The 22,206-nt window shown below is 38.8% G+C and overlaps 1 protein-coding gene across 1 annotated transcript; it reads right to left on the bottom strand.

The window, feature by feature from the left end:
* Positions 1-47: 47 nt before the first annotated feature.
* Positions 48-22,059, bottom strand: GPR180 (G protein-coupled receptor 180). The gene is made up of 9 exons (XM_062514815.1): positions 21,915-22,059; positions 19,449-19,607; positions 16,285-16,479; positions 12,744-12,924; positions 12,493-12,542; positions 8,803-8,960; positions 2,373-2,564; positions 1,947-2,024; positions 48-278 (listed from the first exon to the last, which is right to left on the bottom strand). The coding sequence occupies exons 1-9, from the start codon at positions 22,057-22,059 to the stop codon at positions 120-122; spliced, it is 1,317 nt and encodes a 438-aa protein (XP_062370799.1). The 3' UTR covers positions 48-119.
* Positions 22,060-22,206: the final 147 nt, after the last annotated feature.

The raw sequence follows: 22,206 nt of genomic DNA, 5'->3' as shown, positions 1-22,206 counted from the left end.
TTTGATATTATCACTCAGTTTTCCAATGAAATCAATGTCTCATACACTTGTGACAAAAATACCTGTATTTTCAAGTCATTATTGCACATTTATCACATAATACATTCTTCCTAAACATCTCAGAAGTGATGTCGATTTTTATGTCCAGAGGATACTGTTAGTGGTAATGTCACTGATGACAGTGAAGATACTTCCCAATATAGACTATGAGATAGAAAAAGTCTGTAGAGGATAACCATGGAGATGGACTGACAGAGGATAACACCTATGGTAATAATCTAGAGACAAGAAAAAAAAGAGAAAAAAAATAGTAAGTAAAAAAATCTTCTCACTAAACAAGATACAATACTATCAGCACGAGTGCTTGAGGTTTAACTCTAAACCTTCTAATACTGCTGCAGGTAAAAAAGATTTGAACGTGCATTTTAAGTCCAGGAATCAGACTCTCACACCTGGGTGTTTTTAAATCAGTAGATAGCCCTGGGCAAGTCACATAACCCTTCTGGCAGTCTCTGTTCTGGGGAATTTCAGACTTGCAATTCACCACCCATGCAGTTTCATAAGCAGAGGTGATATTTAGATATTCTATTCTTACAACAAACAGAGTGGGGGGTGAAAATAAAAAAAGAAAGCTTGGAAACACTTTGCACTAGCATAGTCATGGAGCTGAGGATAGTGCTTTATCAAACTCACTTAGCCAGGTCTCTTTCATTCAAGTATCTTCATCTGTAAAAGCTGTGTAAGGCTGTATTTATCAAATGCCTAAAGGTGTAACTTGTTTCTGAAAAAGCACAAGTCTTCAGTTTATGTACAGACAGTCCTTTAAAATACATGTTTTTCTTAAATAAATATATTTATTGACTGCATTTTTTATTCAGGTGCATTTGAAGAAGCAAACAGCTGAATTATCATACTGTAGGAACTGCAGCTGCACATAATGGCTCAAGTTACTCAAATGAAAGAGCAGAGAAATTGTAGTCTTCCTTTAGTACAATCAAAATCTCAAAATACTGCAAAAATACTGCTTTACTGGTCCTGCCTCTAGAGACTGTCCTGTTGCCCTGAGGATGTTTTCATCAAGAAAACAAAAAGTCTCTTCATTAGTAACTCTAGAGGAATCAATGTTTTTCTGCCTAGATTTCTTTTTTTTTTTTTGTAAATCAAACACAGTATTTAATTTATTATTTATATTTAATAAATAATTTTTCTTTCCCTTACATATCCTCTACACAAATAAAAGCTCATTTTCTGAATACATTTGCATACAAATGCACAGATGGCTATAAGCATAAAGAAAAGAAGCAAACCCTATGCTGGAATGAGGTAGTCAATCACCTGAGAATAGTGGTGCACCTCATCTGAACATGGCAGGCTCCAATACAGAGTTCTCCAATTCCCAATGCATTTAAGCAACCGAGAAACTCTGTGAGTCCACCTTTCTTTTTAACTGTTTAGAGCTTACAAACCAAACAACATATTTGGACAGACTTCTTGCTCTAAAGAACACAGTTCAGCTACAGGTTCCCTGACCTATTTAGCCACATAAAGCTTTTAAAGGATGAAGACTAAAAAGCAAACAACAACAAAAAATCCACTGATTTATCTTTCTACTCCCTTTGTTAAAAGAATCCCCAAGCTGTTTTTAATTAAAAGCAAACAAGCAAACAATAAAACAAAACACCCCCTCCACATTTTCCTTTGACTTAACAATCTCCCCCTCTCCCTCCCTTAACCTAGAAATGATTACCCTTAGATGATTTGAGCCCTGTATGCCTTTGTAAAATATGACTCACATTAGCATCAATGAGAGCTGTGTGACTAAGACTTTTCAAGTTGCTTTGGGGTCATAGGATTAACAGCCTAAGAGCATGAGTTTGCTAACAAACATTAAACATGAAGAACAACTACTATTCAAATTTCATCTCTTTTATCTTGCCTGTACATACCTTTTCTCTTTGATATTCTCTGAATATTACAGCAATGGTTGCAAGACATGGGTGGCACAGAAACCAGAGAATGCAGGCCTAAAAGAGAAGAGTATAAGTTGTAAAATGACTACATGCCAGCTTAGAAGAAAGAGATGACAGTTACAGGAATTACATTTACATTTCTGTCTATTTTATGAACCCATTGTTTAATTTTCAATCAACATAACGAAAACCACACAATGAAAGGTGGGATTTCTGTTTTAAAAAGCTCTATAGCCCTTGTCAAATTAAAATGCCTACTCAGAGTATGATGACAGGGTGCAATGTAATCAAATCAGACACCTTAACTTTCTTATGGAGGGAAAGAGTTTAGTGCTTCAGTCAACTGCATACCACAATTATATTTACAGAAGAAGGGATCAGTTTGCTTGATGTAACCCATACTTTGGCAAAGGTGATATAGAACTCCCTTTTCAGCGTGCTTCTCTCCACTGTGATAATCTGGTGCAGCCCAGCAGCCAGGGACAGTGCTAGGCAGACTCTGAGGCCGATGAGCAGCCCGCTCGCCAAGCCATGGTGTGAATGGTAGCTGTGGTGATTTGTATCTTCAAACTGCTCCCAAATCAACAAAAAGCTCTGAAAAAGAACAACAGCAAAGTGCACTTAGAGTAAACCAGGTTACACTAACTCTCAACTAACCTTCCCACCACAGATGAAGTTATCTGATAATGCTCCACTTTACTTGTTAGGGACTGCCATGCTAAGAAAAAAAAAAAAATCTAACAAACCCTAGTCTGAAATGCTTTCTGCTGTAACCTATTACTGCAACAGCAACTGGCAGGAACAGAGTCCCACTTCTTGGACTCTGTAACTTTTAGAAGGCTGGACAAGTTAAAGTTTCCCCTAATTTGGATAGATGGAATGTAGCACCTTAGAAAAAAAATCTGAAATAATCACCAGCACACTCGTCCTACTCTGCAGGAAGACCACTGAAATTATTTCACAGAGCTACAGGGAGGTGTCTCCTTTCACTTGTGATCCACAACCTGTAAAGCTTGTTTCAAAGGCAGGCGACTACGCCTTTTCTTTCAAAATCCTAACAGGATTCACTTTTCTTTTCAAAGATGGGGAAGTAAGAGGGTGGTGCTGCTGCCCCTTTTATACAATAGCCTTAAGGCTCAAGCATTCACCCAGGTTGAACTTGGATCTCCCACAATTCCCTTCTTTGCCTAAAGGATATCCAATTCACATCTCCCACCTCCTTAGAGACTGCTGCAACTGCCAGGCTATAGGGTGTTCTTGGGTGGGCCACTCTCCACCCCTTCTATTGAAGCTGTGCCATTGTGGAGAAAAGAATTCAACATCAGCTAGGTCAGAAACTGAGAGCGAGCCTGACTGTGCAAGCACCTGGCTCAGAAACCTCCTAGGGTCTAGAAAAGGGAGTGTCACAGGTTCCAAATGCCATTCCAACATCTGGCCGAGCACTCCAGACAACTACATAAAAGACAGTAACCCCTTCCTTAACTCCCAGCATTGTATCCATCTCCCGTACAACTCCCAATTTTCTGGGAGTACTGTGAGAAACAATATTGATATTCTCAAAAGAAAAACTGACTAACAAGTGCCTGGTTTCTGAATCTTAAATTGAGAAGAAGTTGAGAAGAAGGCAGGAGCCAACCAGATGCATAGAAAAACCCTGTGTCTTGATGAAGAACACCTTTTCAAGACTTCGGGACTGTTAACATCATAAAATGGAGTAGACAAAAGTTTTGACTCTCAGAGCATTGTGTAGCAGCTGAATAGCATTTTAGAACTTGAATATGCACTGGAATATAGTCCACCTACTGCACATATCTAACTTGCACTGAGGCTTCTGGTGCCTAATAAAGTAGGCTTTCTGAAGAAAGGTAGGCAAATTTGATTTATGAGTGAAGTAGCTCTGAAGGTCTTCAGAAGCAGACATTGTATGGCTCAATTTAGAAATATAAATTAGTCAGATTCCTTTCTGAATACATTCAAAGGCTTTCTCACTACATAAAGACAAAAAAGATTACTAATATTAACTTTTAAAAAGTTGTGTAATCCACCTGTGCCTTCCAAAGGTGGGTGGCCTTGAGTCTCACTGGTTGAGTATTAGAATAATTTTTGCTTAGAATATCCTCAGAGTACTTTCCAGCTTTCCTCCTCCCCTTACCTAGGGGGGACACAGCCCTCTCATTTCTCAGCTACTGTCACTTCAGTCACTCCTCAACCACCTGGACAGAAAATGGAATAATGGGAGAGGGACAGATGTAAAGTATGTGTGTCTTCAACATCCCTGACTACTAGCACACAATCTGACTGACAGGCTTCAAATGTTTTCACCGCAACGCTCAGAAAAAGAGTAATTTCAAGCAAACATCTTCAAATGATCAAGTGGCTTGATGGAGAATTCTGTCAAAGAGTAAGACTGAAGTAAGACTGAACTGCTCTGGAATCCCTGAGAAACAGCACAGTGTTTGGTAACATTGTGTCTACAGCACTAGTTTTGGCATGAAATGGATGAATTCCTGTCACAGAAGTTATTTCAGTCCAGTTAGAACATGCTCAGACAACGAAGGGTTCTACCAGTTACAGAATAACTGCAGTCTTGTGAGCATTTTCCCTTTTGATATTAACATTTGGGAATAGCCAAAATATTTAACTTCCCTGGACTGTACGTATTTTGCTTGAGAAAATAAAAGACCCCCTGAACCTATGTATAGAATCTTCCTGACTCAAGCAAGCATCTGGGGGGAAGCCATGTAGGCTGATGGAGACAGAATGTGATATTACTCTATGAAGAAAATATCACTGGGATCTACCTTACCTTAAAAACCAAAGCTTGTGAAGGCCTAAATTTTTCTTAGTCTACACCAAGAATAACAGCAAAGAAGGAAGCCACTTTCATGGCAAGATGACAAAGAGCTGGAGTAAAGGAATCATGAGAACAAAGCCCAAATCCTCATAGGATAATAGTGTCTGACAGCAGAGTGTGTTCTGGACCAGCCCTTTAAAGAATGTAAACAACACAACATCTGTCACCATATACAGCCTTTGATCAACTGGAATGTGAGATCAGAGAAGTCCAGTTTCCTTCAGCTTCATTAGATTATTCCAAAATAAGCAGAAGGCAGATGCTTTAGAGGCAGAGATGGAACTGTCAGTGTAATACTGTGTAAACTTGGACAAAGTACATGTATCATTGCCCTTACTACCAGCTGGGGCTGTTCTCACTCACCTGAGAAAAGCAGGATTCTATAGAAGAAATGTGTGCTATTGAGTGTTTCTAGGTAAAAACGGATTAGACAATCCGTTCTCAATGAAGAACTTTCATAGACAAGCATGGTGTTAGAATTAAAATCTCTTTAGTTGTGAAATATAAAAAAAAAAAAAAACCTTAAAAGTTTGAGAAATCAAGGAACATTAAAGTCCCTTACTTTGACCACAGAAGGGCAAGTATCAGCTCACTTAGCTGCATTATCAGGAACAAACTTAAAAACACCAGACAACAACCTGCTGAAGTAGACATCAGAGACATCTATTGCTGGTATTGAGGAGAACTATGTTTGAGTTCGGATAAGAAATCAGGGGGGAACAATTCAAATGGTTATCCAGAACAACAACTGTACTTAGGCTGTAGACAAAAGAACTGGATGAGAGAGGAAGCTAAAGAGCTCACACACTATGCTATGACCAACATCAAAGTCACAACTGCTTCCTCTTAAGGTGAAAGAGAATGACCATCTCCTTGTTTACATAATACACTGTTTAGAATGCCTGACTTTATCTGTATATAACCCTGATCCTGGACACCAACCACTGCCCAGTACTTGCCTTCCTCTTCAAATACTAGAGGAACGATGGCCACGGATATCATCCTGATGTTCTAGATATACAAGCTGAACCTCAATATCCATATGAAGAAGAACCAGACACCCTTCCTTTATGTCATGAGGAAACAATTATGGTAGAACACCTCCTTCCCTTCATGATGCCAACACTGACTTTATGACAAGCCAAGATAACATACCCATCTCCAGCAAAGACAGGTTCTCATGGGACAGATCACCCCTGAGACGCAAGGGGAAGGGGAAAGCAAAAGGGAAATGAGAAGGCGCAGCAAGGCAAACTAGTTGTTTCTAACTATATCTAGTACTCAGTTATCTGATGTCACACAATGCCAGTACAGCAAAAAATGGCTTAGATCTAAGGTCAGAGGTAGAGCTCATTTTGAGCACACCCTGTGTAGGGTGACGTTCTAACAGTAAGACTTTATGCCATCTTGATGAGGTTCAGAGTAATGAGCTATCTTTCCAGAATCACTGCCTCCAGTCTGGTCAGCCCTGAAAGCTGGAACTGCTCTGGTCTATATGATGGGAAGGGCCTGCCATCAACTAAGTTTTGTACAAGGTTTGTGCCTCAGCAGCAGAAAGCAGAATTTTTTATGACTGCACAGCAACCTGGGAATCTTTTGCTCTGTGGCTGAAATAAAGAACAAGTTAAGGCAAAGGGAGATGCTAAATGATGCTAAAAGACTTGTCCCTCCTTTGAGATGTTACCTCTATGCAGCTGCAAAGACCACAAGACATTTGCTGACTAGGAGGCTGTGTCCACCCAACACTGAAGGCAACCCATAAACACAGCCTAGGAAATTGCTATGGTTTCTGAAAGAACAAAAAAGGAAAAAAGTCCATAGCATCAGTACAGAGAGGAAAAGAACTCCTGAAAATTTGCTGAGTAGTTTGAACTGGTAATAGGCAAACAGGCTCAGACAGCTTGCCAGTAAAAACTGCATTTAAGTTGAAGAATAACATGTTTTCTCAAGCTGTCCACTTTCTTGACTTCCCTGAAGATGGGACGAGGACAGGTATGGGAGAACGTCAATAAAACTAACACGGTGCAATCTCTATCTGCTGCATTAGGTTAACGCACAGAGACTCCAGCAGCCTCCTCAGCAGGTGCTCAGAACATCTCTGATTATCCAGGCAAAGTCTGTCTAATCTCTGGCATAGGAGGAAGTTGCTTCCCATAAGAATCTCTGGGAAAGATCAGAACAGGAAAAAGATTATGCTACGTTTTTACCCATTAAAAGCTATCAATTGTTTACAGCAGGTCAAACACCCATGTCAATCTAGACAGACCAGTGAACAATCGACTAATCCAGAGATGAACTCTTCAACTCACCACCTTTGACACAGGTGATACAGTCTGAATCCTGTTTCCCTGAGCCCAACAGCTGCACTCTGTAGCAAGGAGAACAAATCTAGCAGAAGGTGTATTTCATATGTACTGAACCATGAGATGGAAAATATTCTCTCCAGAAGAAATACTCTTCGTGTGCGACAGCAGATACTGATATGGCGGTGCAAAGCCACTTAGGCAATGACATATTCCAATATCCATAATGTGTCCCTACAAGACTCCTGCCAAACCTGACATTCTCAATGGTACCAGGAGGTGTGGTAGAGCTGTGCCTTACTGGTGCTAAGTAAGATAGACAACTTTGTGCTAATGCTCCAGTGCTGCTCCAACAGCCAAAAGATGTGTAAGGAGTCCTGGGGGAAGCAGCTCACATGTATGATGCCTGCCCCCCTTTTACCATTAATAACAACCAAAAGATCAAACTGATTTATACTGAGTGTCTTTTCTATGTATAGTAAAAGGAAACAACAATGAAAAACTTTCCAGTCCCAAGTGGCAGAGTACTAAAACACCCATACATATGCACAAGTGGAGAGGCATGAATGACATTAAATACTTTAGAAGTCTTCTTTACTACCAGCATGTAAAACTTCTGGTGCTGGATAGGTTCATTCCACCTTACTTTGATACCCATCTTTAAATTTCAACAGTCGCATTGACCTAAACAGCCTTTGGTTTATATTCTTAACTAGCAAGAATGCCAGCTCCCAGCTATTCTTAATGTTCTAGGAGTCCACTTACTCAGTTTAGAAGCAGCACTAATTACAGATACTACCCAAATGGCACAAAAATCTTCAGTATAATTTCTTCCTCATTACTGTCTCCAGTTTCTCCCTGTTCTTCTCTTTCTCAATGGTTTTCAGATTCTCTTGTCTTCATGATGTGATTTAAAAAAATTTGTTTACAAAAGGCACCACCAGGGTTGAATGATTTCCATTACAATTTACTTTTAAGTTACTGGATTACTTAACGTTCTAATTTATACTAATGGAAAATATTTGAATGAAATTATGTGTCAGACCATTTGTATATTTGCAAGACCAATCCTGCACATGAACCTTTCAAGAATTCTCTTCCTTATATTGATTGCAAGGACCATTAGACATTCTATTTGAGTGCTTCCAAAAGGAGGGCACTGATTATTTCCTTTTTTTCATGACAAAGACTGTCACAGCAGCTTTTCTTGTCTTTCCTCCCATGCTGCTGGCTGTCAACCTGCATAATGTAATTCACAGTGCCTCAGTTGTACTGATTACAACTATTTATAGGACCACATTACAAATCAGATCAATAAAGTGACTGTGAAAAGAATTTTTTTTTCCCTTTTTCAGTTTAGGTTGTTCCACTAATCTGGTTCACTGTACAATGCTACAAAGAGTTGGCACAATCAGGAGTTTGGAAAACTGTGGGAACTTCTTAAGTGGTTTTACTGCTAGACAAAAACTGTGGAGCTACATCTTAAATTGTTAAGTAAAGAGAAGGTGGTGTTACCTATTAGACATACTGGGTGCACATTATGCTGTGGGCTTTTTTCCAGTCTTGATACTCCCTCCCTCATAAAATTAAAATATTGAAATTATTTGGTTCACAGTTCTGTCCTACTTAATAGCAGCTGTGTACTTCAGTGTAAGAATGAATATGAAATACAAACCTGTGTAACAACAACTACTATAGCAATGCCAGTAGATGCTGGACTGGAATCCCACTGAAGAGGTCTGCCATGAGATTTCTTCATTCTGCCTATTGTCCAACCCATGCACAGACTCAACAATAAATACAGCATTTGTATCTGTGAGATTATGTCACACACTATTGAAAAACAAAGGAAAAATGAATAAAATTACAACAAAAACAAAGCTTTGGTTTTTTTCCTATATCACAGAGAAATGTTCTATATACCTGTAAATGAAGGATGGACGCTTATGCCTCTGTATCACCTTTTAATTTTGATGAGTTAGATTAATGAGGTTGCTTTGCCACAAAATGCGGCTATTTTGTGGAGTTTTCAGTGACCAAATAGATCACTATCAGCTTTCCTGCAGTTATGCATGAACATGGGAACAGTGTCATGTCTTTCCAAATCTCATTCTTGTGTCAGAGTAGTCTGGGCTCAGGAGTCCATCTACATAAATAGACTTATAAATGCTAAAGAACTAAAATCATATGTATGTTAATCATAGTGCAAATATGCAACATGATGAAATGAACTCTTTTCTCTGCTCTGTAGAACTTTTGTTCAAAAATCAGATAGCTATATTGTACTTTGAATTAATTGCACTTTGTCTTGAGGATGTAGTAGCTTCCAGAAGAAAGCACAAGTATATAGGACAAATTCCACTCTGAGATACTCAAAGGGGAAAATATAATGAATAACTCTAACACAAACTTCATTTAGATCAACAACTTGTCTGTATTTCATTTTATTAAATGCAAAGTACCTTTGCCTCATTTTGCTATGCCCATTTTTACCTCTGTTTGGGAACAATTAATACATACTCCATAAAGTTGCATTCTTAATCAGTGTCTCAAACTAGCGTTTGAAGCTGCATCAGAATAAAGAAAACTTTAAGCTAGAATACATTAAAACCTTTATTTGTAGCCTTGCTGCAGCATTACTGACAGTAGAAAAACCTGAAGATTTCTTTCTGAGTGATTGTTAGTTTTAGATTTGGTACGTTTTTGACTTGATGAGTGATTTTAAAGTTGGTGTTGGGATCTGACTGATTGTACTGGCGTAGCAGAGATGTAAAAGGAAAACTGATTCTTACACTATGTAAATGCCAAATTTGGTTCAAAAACCAGAGATTGGGTACTACACACAGCAATGCTTTCTTTTTCACATCATTAATATCTTAATTCAATTAAATTTGTTCCTTGTTGGTAATTTTCACTTACACTATCGGATACAAGAATAATATTTCTGTCACAAAAAAATAAACCAAAGCTCTACTTTTATACAACTGGATTGTATTAAAAAAGGTAAATACCACATTTACTAACAATAGTGGCACAGAAAGTGTTGCCACGGTACAGAAACTAATATGGACACAAGAGAAGTGTGTCAAAAGGAGATCATCTCCAATACTTCCCGACACGCAGAAATACTAGCAAAATAAGGGTATAAAACAGACATAAAAATGCAATTCCTGGGATATGTTTCTTTTTCTCAGAGTTTACATGCTTAAATGCTTGTTAATATACTAAGACACCTTTGCTGTTTAAGATCTGCCAAGACCTTTTAGTAAATATAAACTTGATAATTCTTTAATAAAATCAACCAGCACTGATTTTGGGCAAAAAAAAGTGATCATGGAATTATTTTCCAATTCTACCTTATCAAGAGACAGTACCCACTGGAAAAAGAATTGCTATATGAACTAAAGACATGCCAAACCAGTGTCACAAATCCAAACTAGAAAAATGACTGAATAATAGTGTGTGTTCCAGCGAGCATTTTCTCTTCTGTCACTCCTTAAGATAACCTGCCCTATAAGGTATAGCCAGACATCATCTCTCAATCATATCACGGATATAGATACTGCTCTGCTTCAGTGTGGTAACAATTCAAGTGGATTCCCACATAAATTCGTGTAAGACAAAAATCAACAACAAGCTTTAATCTTTGACATCCCATACATTTTGCCAGAAATGTGAGAATGATTTTAAAGAGTTCGATGATCCCATAATATTCAGGGTCAGTGTAAAGTCACAATACTGAGCAGATACCGTAACAGTCTGATTTCACCACAGTTCATCTTTTTTGACTATTCAACAGACATAAAAACAAACAGTCTTTGACTTTTCACATTTTATTCTTGCCAAAAGTAAAAAGGACACCATTTGCAATGCTTCTGAGTGCCAGCATTATTTATGTGTGATGTATGCGATTAGGTTAGGTGGTTAATTAGACTGAGGATCAGCTCTTTATTCATGGTAAAACTGAATCGTACTAGGAAAAGAAAAACTGCTTGAGACAGTATCTGAACAGGTTTTTAGAAAGATTTTCTGGCCACACTGCAATTAATACAAATTTTGACATTTAATTTTAACTCAGATTTCTGTTGCCATTTAAGAAAAATGGTATCATCTTTCCCTTTCAAACTATATTACTTGTCATCAACCATTCTTCAGAATTGTAGTTGCCACTGAAGCTTTCCACATTTCTATTACTTTGGCTCTTTCACTGTTTTGGAAGCCACCAACTTCAGGGAGAGTAAGAAAGGGAAAACTCTCATAGCCAAATTTAAGAAATTCAGCTACTGATTCAAAGAAATAATATTTATTTAGATAAGCAAACATAATCAAAGTGGGCTTTTTGACTACAACATATACACAAAAAAAAAAATCTAACATGAAGCTATTCTCTCCGAAGTTCTGGGCAGTTAACACTGGGGCAGAGTTATGACTACCTCCATATTTTCCATTTTATTTCATGAGATGAGAAGGAAAGTTTAATAACATGTGCTGGAGTGGCTGCAAGGAGCTGCCAGCTCAAAAGATTAAAACAAGAAAGAGGCAATTATTGTGGTGCCAGGTGCCATCAAGAGGTTGATAATTCCAACTGCAGCCTTCTAAATGAACGCTACAAAGGGAAATATTTCTCTGTACAGGCTGTTACACCCCAACACTATCACACTGCATTGCTACTTTCTTGGGGTGCTTCAAGCCAGTCAAAAGGAAATGTATTTGCTTGGAATGAACTCCCAATTCTTAAAATGTGAAGTGCAGGAAAAAAACCCAAACTACCCAACAGCAACAGAGAATGAAGAATGGAACAAGATTAAGTTAGTGCATTTTGGAAGGGTATGCTATAGGAATTTAGTTCCAGTGAGCAACATCTATACAGAGTGGAGAACAATTCTGTTACTATCAAACCTCCACATAAGCATTTTTTGCATCATGCTAATCATAAAATTTGTGCTGTAAAATACTAATCCATTTAAAAATTGTTACATTTGTTAGTGAAATGTCAAATTCTATAAGATATGACTAAGTTTCCTAAAACGCTTGGCTTTCTAGATCTAACTCCACAAAACTCTTCCATCTATTGAAAAACATGCTCAGGTGATAGTCACGTTTTTAAGTGTTTGTAGCAAGGAATCTTGAGACAAAAAAAAATCCTTTGAAAAATTCTAAACAATATCACAGATGCATAACCTGAAATACAGTTATTGTACACACATAAAGCATTTTTTTCTGGGGGAGGAATTTTTAGTATTTTATATTAAAAATCCAATTATGTGATCCAGGATCACAGTATAGCCCAGCAACAGCATTTGCTAATGTATTATACAGATTCATGGGTAGGAGTATGTAAGAAACAGGAGACAGGCCTACTCACATTCTGCCAGACTTCCCATAAAAGGAGCTCCTATCCCATCTCTAGAATAACTGAAAAAAAGAATAGAAAGATTGTATTTTTAAGTAGGTGTGTCTTAAATGGGTGTTCTCTCTCACAAGTCCATTTAGGCAATGATACAGTTCAAAAGTCAGTCCTATGTTTTGTCACTATACCTCCCAGGCAAATAATGAACTTAATAATAACACCTTGTTCAAGTCTAAAGACTGAAAGCAGAAAAGGAGCATAAGTACCTTGAGAAATGCAGGTAGTTGGCAACAGCTGAACCAGCCTGCAACAGTAATGAAATTGTCAACACCTTTAATACACCATGCATAGGTCCACGCTTCCTGATTGTTTGCCACAGGGATTGTGCATATATGCAAGCAGTTATGAAGTATGCTAGGACAAGCAGGAAAAAGAATTCATGTAATCCTGTGGGCAAAAAAAGATACAGCTTAGTTTTACAAAGAAACATTGTTACTAGCAGTTAATAACAAAAAACAAAACAAAAAAAAAAAAAAACAAACAAAAAAAAAAAAACAAAACAAAAAAAAAAAACAAAAAAAAAAACACCAAAAAAAAAAATCACAAACCAAGACAGCAGGTTGTTTTTTAATACAATAATTGGGAAATTCTTAGCAATCGTGGTAGTACACATAAAATGTCTAAATCCTGGTCACTTCAATCCAAGAAAATTGGAGAATTTTATGAGAGAACCGATTATTATTTGATCTGACAAAATGTTTTTAATCAGCAACACCTCTCCTGAGCAGAGAGGTTTGCAGCAATTACCAGACTAAAGTGAGACATAGTTTCTTGATAGACACGAAACAGTTGTAGCTCATTTGGTCAGAAATATATTTGCTAAATGACTAATTTTGAGCTCTTTTTGCTTATTTGTTTCATTCTGTAAAGGCACAATCCGAGGTGAGAGAAACCCCAGACAGACTTCTATTTAATCTTTTTAACCACTGGGTGTCACCCTTCCTCTGCATAAAGCTTCTCAAGAAGCACAGCCGATCAAGTCCAAAAACTTTAATAGATAAAGAAGTGCAGAAAACAGTAATTAGTCCTTAGAATGCATTTTTTTGGTGGTTGTCTAAAAAATATTCCCCAGATTTATTTTATTTATTATTATATTTATTATTATGATTATTTATAAAACAGAAGTCCTTTAATTTTCAGTCTGGCAGTAGACTGGTAAAATGCTCCCTTTAAGACGCGGATCCTGGAAATATTTTCTATTGTCCCTATGCTTTGCAACCTATCAAGAACTCCCAAAGGGTCAAAGCCAGTGAGATGCAAGCAAAAAGGTAAAAAACATTTCTCACAGAAAACTTGTTTTCTCTCTCTAACCTTCCTTGGAATTTAGTGGTGGCTATAGAATCAGATTCTTAAAAAAAAAATAAAAAAATAGCTTTTTCTCCAGCAGCAAAATAACTCTGGTAAAAGCTAAAAGCTTCCAGCCAGCTCCACCCAGAGACTGGGAAGAGCAAGTATACACGTATCAATATATGAGCTGAAAAATATTAGAACTGGGTAAGTTCTGAATAGTAGCTAGCATTATTATAGCTTCTGTGACTGAAATTAAGCATTTTGGACATACATACAGGAAAATGAGATAAAAAGAACATAGGGACATAAAGAGTCTTAAAACTTCCAGTCCACTCAGCTTCTCTTGTACACCAATACATAAGCATTACTTATCAATGACAAAAGCACATGGTTTAGATCAAATCTTTCTTTCTGCTTCAAAAGATACACACTGAAGTTTGCAAGGACTTGGTAGGTAAAAGTTATTTATCACCATGATGAGTGAGAACCCTAGGAAAACTCTTCAGGAAAATCAACTAGCTTTTAACAAACACTAAGCATTTATGATAGAATGCTCCTTCCAACCATAGACAGAGTGTAGGTTATTGGTTTGAGACTAAAAGGGGTTAATAGAAAGCTACATTGAAAACCAACGATAAAAATACAATTTTCAACCTGTCTCCTCAAAGGTTCCTGACTTTCAAGGAACCTAGCTGACAAAGTAAAACATTATTTGAAATATCTTACTTAAAAGCTCTTCAAGATGCTACCTGTTCAGCTGCTTTTAGAAATCCTAGATTCTAATTCTCTCAATTATCCTCAAGTTCTTTCGCATGCTTTCCTTGTTATTAATTCAATTTTTGAGATGTCCTGTGCGAGGCCACAGCCTAAAGTAACTCAGTTGAAGGAAGACCTAACTAAAAACTTGTGCAACTATGTAATTTTTAGATGGCTGCATGAAATAAACAAGAAATAAAGCTGGATCTTCTCCCTGATACCTTCTCATTCTAAGTTTCTATGGGAAAAATGGCAAAGATTATTTCCCAGAGATGCATTAAAAATTAAATTTAAAAACAGAGAGAAAGAGATGTAATGCTGTTTGCCTCTTTGAAAGTAGACCAGCGTATGTAGCTTCAGGACTGATGGCAATGATGAAGGTTTTAATTCTGAATCAACAGAGGTGTTCCTCTGCAACTCTGAAAGGCATGGCATGTACAGGTCACCTTGCCTCCTACTTGTTAGATCTAAATACATACATCCAGGTCATTTACACACCTCCTTACTCAGCACCTAAGCTATTCAGAGTTCTGCCTTCAAGTGCTCAGTCTTCCTATAAAATTAATACAGAGCTGAGAAGTCTCTGTAGGAGGTCTCTACATCACTTTGGTGGGCCATATGACACCGTGCAGCTGCTTTGCACCTTGATTAGCAATTACTCCTTTAGCTATTACTCCTCTTTGAGAGTAAGTAAATTAACCTAGAATTCACTTCTGAAAACCAAATTCACCAAATAAAAACTGGCAAGTTTGTAGAACTTGAGAAATTAAAGAGAGAGGTTAAGTCTGATTATGAGCCTTGAAATCCAGATATTAATGTACCACTTTCTTGCAGATTCTGCTAAATAGTCCAGTGAATATTTTCTGTCTTTCAAAAACCGAGCTGCCTTTTTCCCCCACTATATTCTCTTGAGACCACAAGTGGCAGCAGGACATTTGACTGTGAGCACAGCAATTAGGCTCATCCTGGGCATATTCAGGTTGACTCTGTATAGGAAGGCAGACTAAGCCCACAGGGCCCATCCTTCACAAAAGACCCAGGTGAGGGACCCAGGTTGATGAGGCCTCCCAGAGCCTCATCAAATGCTACTCACTGCAACCAAGAATACATTAGGTTGGATTGTCCAAAGCATACAATATTATGTAGGCACTTCCTTAGTTGCTGTCTTGAGTTTTTCTTTGAATGTTTAAAGATTTAAAATTACATTTCTTAATTATAACAAAAGCAGGCCTGACAAACCTTATCTACATCCTGTGACTAAGACACTTACAAAGATCTAAACAGTGAACTGAAATTGTACTGGCAAAAGGTTTTATCGTGTATGTACTCTTGCTGCACAGAATCAGGTTTCACACAGTTAATGAATTTTACCAATTAATCAAAATCAGGTATTAAGATCATATTCAATCGGAAGATTACAATTTCAACGTGTCCAAAATACCTATCAGCAGACTAACGTTGACTTTCCTTGTGCATCTACACTTCTAGTTAGGAAAGTTTTGAAAAGTCAATCTAGGGAAAGGAAAGGATTTTTCTGACGACAGAAAATGAACACAAATGTACTCTTTGTACAAAAACAGAATACAAAATACAAGAGGCTCTGCTATCTATTCCCCATACTTTTCCAAGCACAGTAAAAGTACTGATTTGAGTAATCAGATCCTTAACTTACAAATCTAATTTTAAGAAAAAAAGTCTTACCAGATTCCCCTGCGCTAAAGTGATCTAATGGATTCCCTTCTGCATCTGGGTTTAGTAAGACCATTTCAAACTGAATATCCTCGGATTCAGAATAATTCTCCTCGCAGGTAAACTTGTCTACATAAAACACATACCATGTTTCCGGATAAGGAATCTGGGACACTGTCAGATTTTGCTCTGTGTGGTTCACAGTCACTTTGGAAGAAAACAAAAACCACAAAAATAGGGGTAAATACTTGATTAGTTTGGTTTTAGAAAATACATCTTGGAACAAAGACAAAACTTAAATCCAAAGCATCATATACAGGTTATAAACTATACACAGTAGAAAACAGACTGTTTTGAAAACTATCCATAACACCAGAGACCAGCCCTCCAACTTCAGCTTTGCTTTCAAGTAGGTGTGGGTAAGGGTTGGTGAGGACACTGCATCCCACCTTGCAGCTCTGCTGGGAGGGCTCCTTCCTTCCCTCCAGAAGCCAGGAATTGCAAGCTGTCTCCTTTGCTTGCACATTTCCATCCTCTAGTTCTGTACTGACAGGATTAGCTATTCTGTACTACCCACCAGATACTTCTGCAGCATGAAAAATAGCTTTGTGAAATTTGTTTGACTCAGTCTTCAAAGAGATTTAGAGCACCAAACACGAAGAGCTGCATGTGAGCACAGTAAAGAACACCACGCATGCTTTAAAGGTGCAAATCAGTATTAGTACACAGGATCTTCCCCAAACTGTAACATACTGAATTTGAATCATTACTTAAGAGCTGAAACCATTGTGTAACTCAACTGCATATTTCAAATCAGATTACATTTAAAAACAACTACGTAAGATACCTATGTTTCATTTTCTTGCTATCTTAGCACTATTTTTGCCTAAAAACAACAATTAACCAAGCACAGTCTCTTCAAAACAAACTCCTGATGCAAGTGAAACCAGTGGCTGTCCATGTTTGGCTGAAACTGCAAGAAATGCAAGCACTGTCACACTGACTACTGAACTCGAGTGCTAATCAGCTCAGTAATTTCTCTGCAGGAGAAATAACAACAACAGAATAATTCACCTTAATACGTAAAGATGACAATGGCTAAGGATGAAGAAAAATTTCATTAAAAACCCCACAAAACACATTTTTTTATGAAAGGCCTTTCTAAATAAAAGAGCTGCAAACATACAAACTCGTTTTCCCAAAGTATTTTGTAGACAAAACTTAGAACAAATTTCTAACTTGAAACCTACCTGTGAAAAACTTCTATGTAATTCCAATAAACATGTTTCAACTACAAGAAGTTATTTTCTGTTCTCTTAACTGAACAACATTGGGATCCAGAAGGAATTGTACTGTATGTGTCCTTGCAGCAACTGTCATGAGGTATAGATCTGGATGACATGGAAACTAGTATTTCATATGGTACTTAGTCCAAATGAAAGGCAAACCACAGCTGACAGGAGTGGCTTTACTCCCTATGTCATCTCTCACTGGGTTCTGACACTGTTATTTGCACCAAGAGTAAGGATCACACAGACTGTGTTTAATCAGTTTCCTCTCAAATCTGTAAGCTGACTCAGAGGTAAAAAAGCAACTGATTTTGCCCAAGATCAGCAAAGAGATCCAACTCACCCTGTGGTCAAACACCACGTAACAGAGCAGAAAACAGTGAGTACACTGCTAGGACAGTCAGGAACAACAGACCAACTGTCAGTTATTCCAGCAGCACTTTTGTGCAGCTCTGATGAAGTGTAAGGAAACCACATCCCCAGAAGTGACATCTGTGTAAAGTTTCATTATGACAAATGCTACAGGAGATCAATCTGTTACTCTTGGGACTCTGACTGCACAAAGGAAATGTGCAAATGTAGTTTAAAAAGAAACTGAAGTCACTTAAAACACATTTGAATGAAGCTTCTAATACTATTTTAATTTCTTAAAGGAAAATTTATGCTTTAAGTACCATTACAATCAACAAATGGTACAAAAAATTATTATTTCAGTCTGCCTTCTAATTACATAACTCAATGCTTCAGTGTTGTACAGTTCTTCCACATTTAGATGGGCACTCAATTTAAGTTTTATTCTGATTAGCTCATCTTTGATACTGTATTAAAATTTTTCTAACATGTTTTGTACATCAAAGCATGACAAATTTGTGCTATCATGAAAATGTAATTTTATTTTTGTTTTCTCCGCTTTGAAAAATGCCATTTCCATGGAACTGGAGAACAGGAGCCTCCTGACAAGTGAGAAATGTTCCTTTGTAAACAAGGGACAAAAAGACAATCTACATATTCTATACTGGTATAACTCTCAGTTCAAATACTAAAAACAGTAGAATGCAAGATTCAGTGACAAATACCAAGTTATAAAAGTAAAGGTGAAATAGCATTAAGTTATAATAGAGGCAAATTATAAAGTAAGGCAGAATGATGCAGATTAATTTTTGCAGAGAAGACTTCTTATGAGGCAGTAAAAGAAAAGATTTATAGGTACTAAACTACCCTTTTACTTTGTACTTGGGCTAAACACTCCCACCTTACAAACATTTGCCTCAGAAGTTCAGAGGCAACTGCAGCAGATTCCATCACTTTGCCTCTAATTTGTTTTTCATTCCACTGCAATGAAAGTTACAAGTCAAGTCACAACTCAAACAAACAAGTCAAAAGTTTGACTGTCCCAAACATTCAGATTCTTTAGTTCTTCATGTTCTCAGTACAATGGTATTCTTTGCAAATTCTCTCACATGCCAAATATAATGTATTTTATGTAAAATATGCGATTAAAAGAAAAAAATAAAGACATTTACTCCATATGGAGCTAAAAAAAAAAAAAAGCTCGGTACTGAATGAGCAAATTAAAACTTCAGCCATGTATGTACCCTGAGTTGTGAACATGTGAAAGACTGAACTGGAGCTGGTCATAAAGTTTGGCTAAATCCACTGTTTGCCATGGATTTCATTTTCCAGCAGCATATTAAATCATAACTTGCAAAGTCTTCTGAAGTAATACGAAGAAAGAAATTTTACTTCCTTGTAGCATTTTTAATTGCAGAAGGCCAAAGTCCCAGTTGATACAAAGCCCAAATTCACCATAATGAATATTCTAAACATAGATAACAGAATTCTAAGTACACCAGTAACCCCATAAGGAGGAAAAAAGCAGCAACTCACTTGTCAGCTGAGCTTTAGAGAACTTCTCTGTACAGCTGTGATCTTGGACACTGTTCTCCAGCTTCTGCCATTCCTGTGCTTTAAAGAGGTGAAGTCTAGCTGCTTTTGCCACAGCTACTGCTATATTCTTGACTCTGACACACAGAACAGCACGATCACCTTGATATTTAAAAAACAAAGTCAACTATTCTGTCTTGATGTCAGTTACAAGCCAAAAGACAGTGTGGCACAGATTTTTTTAATAAGTAGCTATAATACAGCTTCACATTATCATTAATTTTTTACCACTACTTCCAAGTAAAAGAATTGATGGTCTTTCAGAAGCAATTTTTATGTCTCTCATTAAGAAACCAGTGAATGCACAATTCTCTATGATGGTACTTAAACAAACCTTCACCATAGCCCAAGTGTCATTAAACTTCTCTACTACAAACAGCCTTCCCTCCTCCTTTTTTTTTTTAAACAGACTTCTAGATAATGTTTTTTTCCTTCCCCCCCCTCTCACCCCAAACTTTATTGTTTTCAAGTTAAGGACAGTAACTACTAACACTAGTTAAAAGTCTAGTATTTCATGACCTCTGTGACATGACCATGACCATCATAGGATAGCTCTTAAGCCTAACACCAGAAGAACTTATGTGAATGGACTTTCATGTTAGGGATGGATTAGAGCTAAAATACTTAATCATAGATGACAGATGTCAAATTGATGCAAAGAAAAACAAACTTCAAGAGTGTCCTCTAATGTGTCAGTCTGTCTGCAGACTCATAGAATGGCAGAATGGCCTGGGTTGGAAGGCCACTTAGTTTACAACCCCCCCTCGCTGTGGACAGGGATGCTTTCCACTAGACCAGGCTGCTCAAAGCCCCATCCAGCCTGTCCATAAAAACTTCCAGTTATGGAGAGTCCACAACATCTCTAAGCAACCTCTTCCACTGCCTCACCACCCTCACTATAAATATTTTTTCCTAATATCCAATCTGAACCTACTTTCTTTCAGTCTGAAACCATTCCCTCTTGTCCTGACACTATAGGCTGCATCTTGACAGGCAGAAATATTTTAGTATTTTAGAACTCGCTCATTTGACAAAATTTATCTTGCCAGAGTAATTCCACATTCCTAAGAGTTGTTTTCATAATTTCTTTCATACACTGCCACAGACTTCTTTAACCTAGGAGTATCCTAGATTAAAAGGCAGAATTTAGTGGAGAAGAAAAATCAGTAAAATGGGGTATGGACTACAGTTTAGCCAAGACTTTTAAATAATAACAAAAGACTCTAAAGAAAGCATCACTAAGATCCAAAACAGTTGTTAGTAATCACACAGAAAGAGAAGTATTCCAATGCAAATACGCAACATCAATTTACAGAATTATACCTGAACACCTACACCACTCAGCTTGAATTTTTGAAATATTTTCTTAGATTTAAACAGTGCACTTTTCCCCTTCAGATCTATTTAGAGCACTTCTTCTAGGGCAGTGATAATTAACTGCTTTCAAGCCACTTCACAAGCTATCTCCACCCTATCCATAATTTCTCATTCAGTGCTGGAAGGTCACGCCCCAACTCTATTTTGCTTATATCACGTTTCCTGCATCCCGTTAGATTTTGAAGGACTCTGCAGAACTGTTCTGCCATGAAGCTCAATGGGAAAGAAAAACAGCCTAAGCTACCGAAATGCTGAGCACATTGGAAAAGCAGGCTGACCAGCACAGCCTTGCTGGACGTGGCACTTGTCACGGTTACACGCGGTTTTTTCTGTACAGTAAAACTTCTCTAGGAAGCACGGTAGACCACCGCTCAGGCTCTCTTCCAGCAGGATTATAGTCGGGAATAATTACTAAGTAATTACTGACTAACAGTCAGAAATTATTACCAACAAAGAGTTTTTAACACGGGTAAGAAAAGCCATGGGGATTAACCAGATGAGAATTTTCCACCCTGATGCACGGTGTCACCATGGACCACGCAGAGACCGGTCCCAGCCACGGTAGGCACCTCTGCCATTTGGTGGAGTTCCAAGAGGGAAGGAGCGATGCGTGTCGCAGGGTGAACGCCTCTGCTCGCCCGGACACCGGGCCGGGAGTGCCCGCACGGGCTGCGGGGAGCGAAGGGAGGCGCGGCGCCGCTCCCCTCCGTGACCCACAGCGCGGGGCTGCTGCCAACTCTCGCACCCGGGGCCGCCTCCTGCTGCTGGCCGGGATCCCAGCCCCGCTCCGGCGCTGCCCGGACACCGGACCGGACATTTTCCACATCCCGGCGGAGGGAAAGAGGGAAGGAGATTGCAAGGGAAAGAAGTAGGGAAGGACGGAGAGCTGCAGGGCTGACCGCGCTCCCCCGCCGCGGACCCTCCGGCCGACACCGGTTCCCCCGCGCCCCAGCGGCTCCTCACAGCCGCCCGCTTCCCCACCGGCCCCGCTCCAGGACAGCACAGCCGCTCTCCTGCCTTCGGGGCACTCACCGTAGAACTGGAAGCGCGCCACGGGCTGCCACGGCTCCCGGCGGGCGGCGGCGCTGGCGAAGCCGCCCCGCAGCGTCTTGCCCGCGGCGAGGCCCCAGCAGCAGCAGGCGGCGGCGCTGAGCAGCCACAACAGCCACCACCGCATCGCCGGGACCCGCCGGACACCGGGATCCTACTTCCCTCCTCCCGGGCTGCCCCGCCGGGTCACGTGACGGCTCCCGCCGCGTTAGGCGCGAGCGGGAGGGCGGGAGTGGCGAGAGAGCCAATGAGTGAGCGTGCCCGCCCCTGGGGG

This window comes from Cinclus cinclus, chromosome 2 (assembly GCF_963662255.1).
Source record: "Cinclus cinclus chromosome 2, bCinCin1.1, whole genome shotgun sequence".
Taxonomy (NCBI): domain Eukaryota; kingdom Metazoa; phylum Chordata; class Aves; order Passeriformes; family Cinclidae; genus Cinclus; species Cinclus cinclus.
This window is presented reverse-complemented; position numbering and strand designations above follow the sequence as displayed.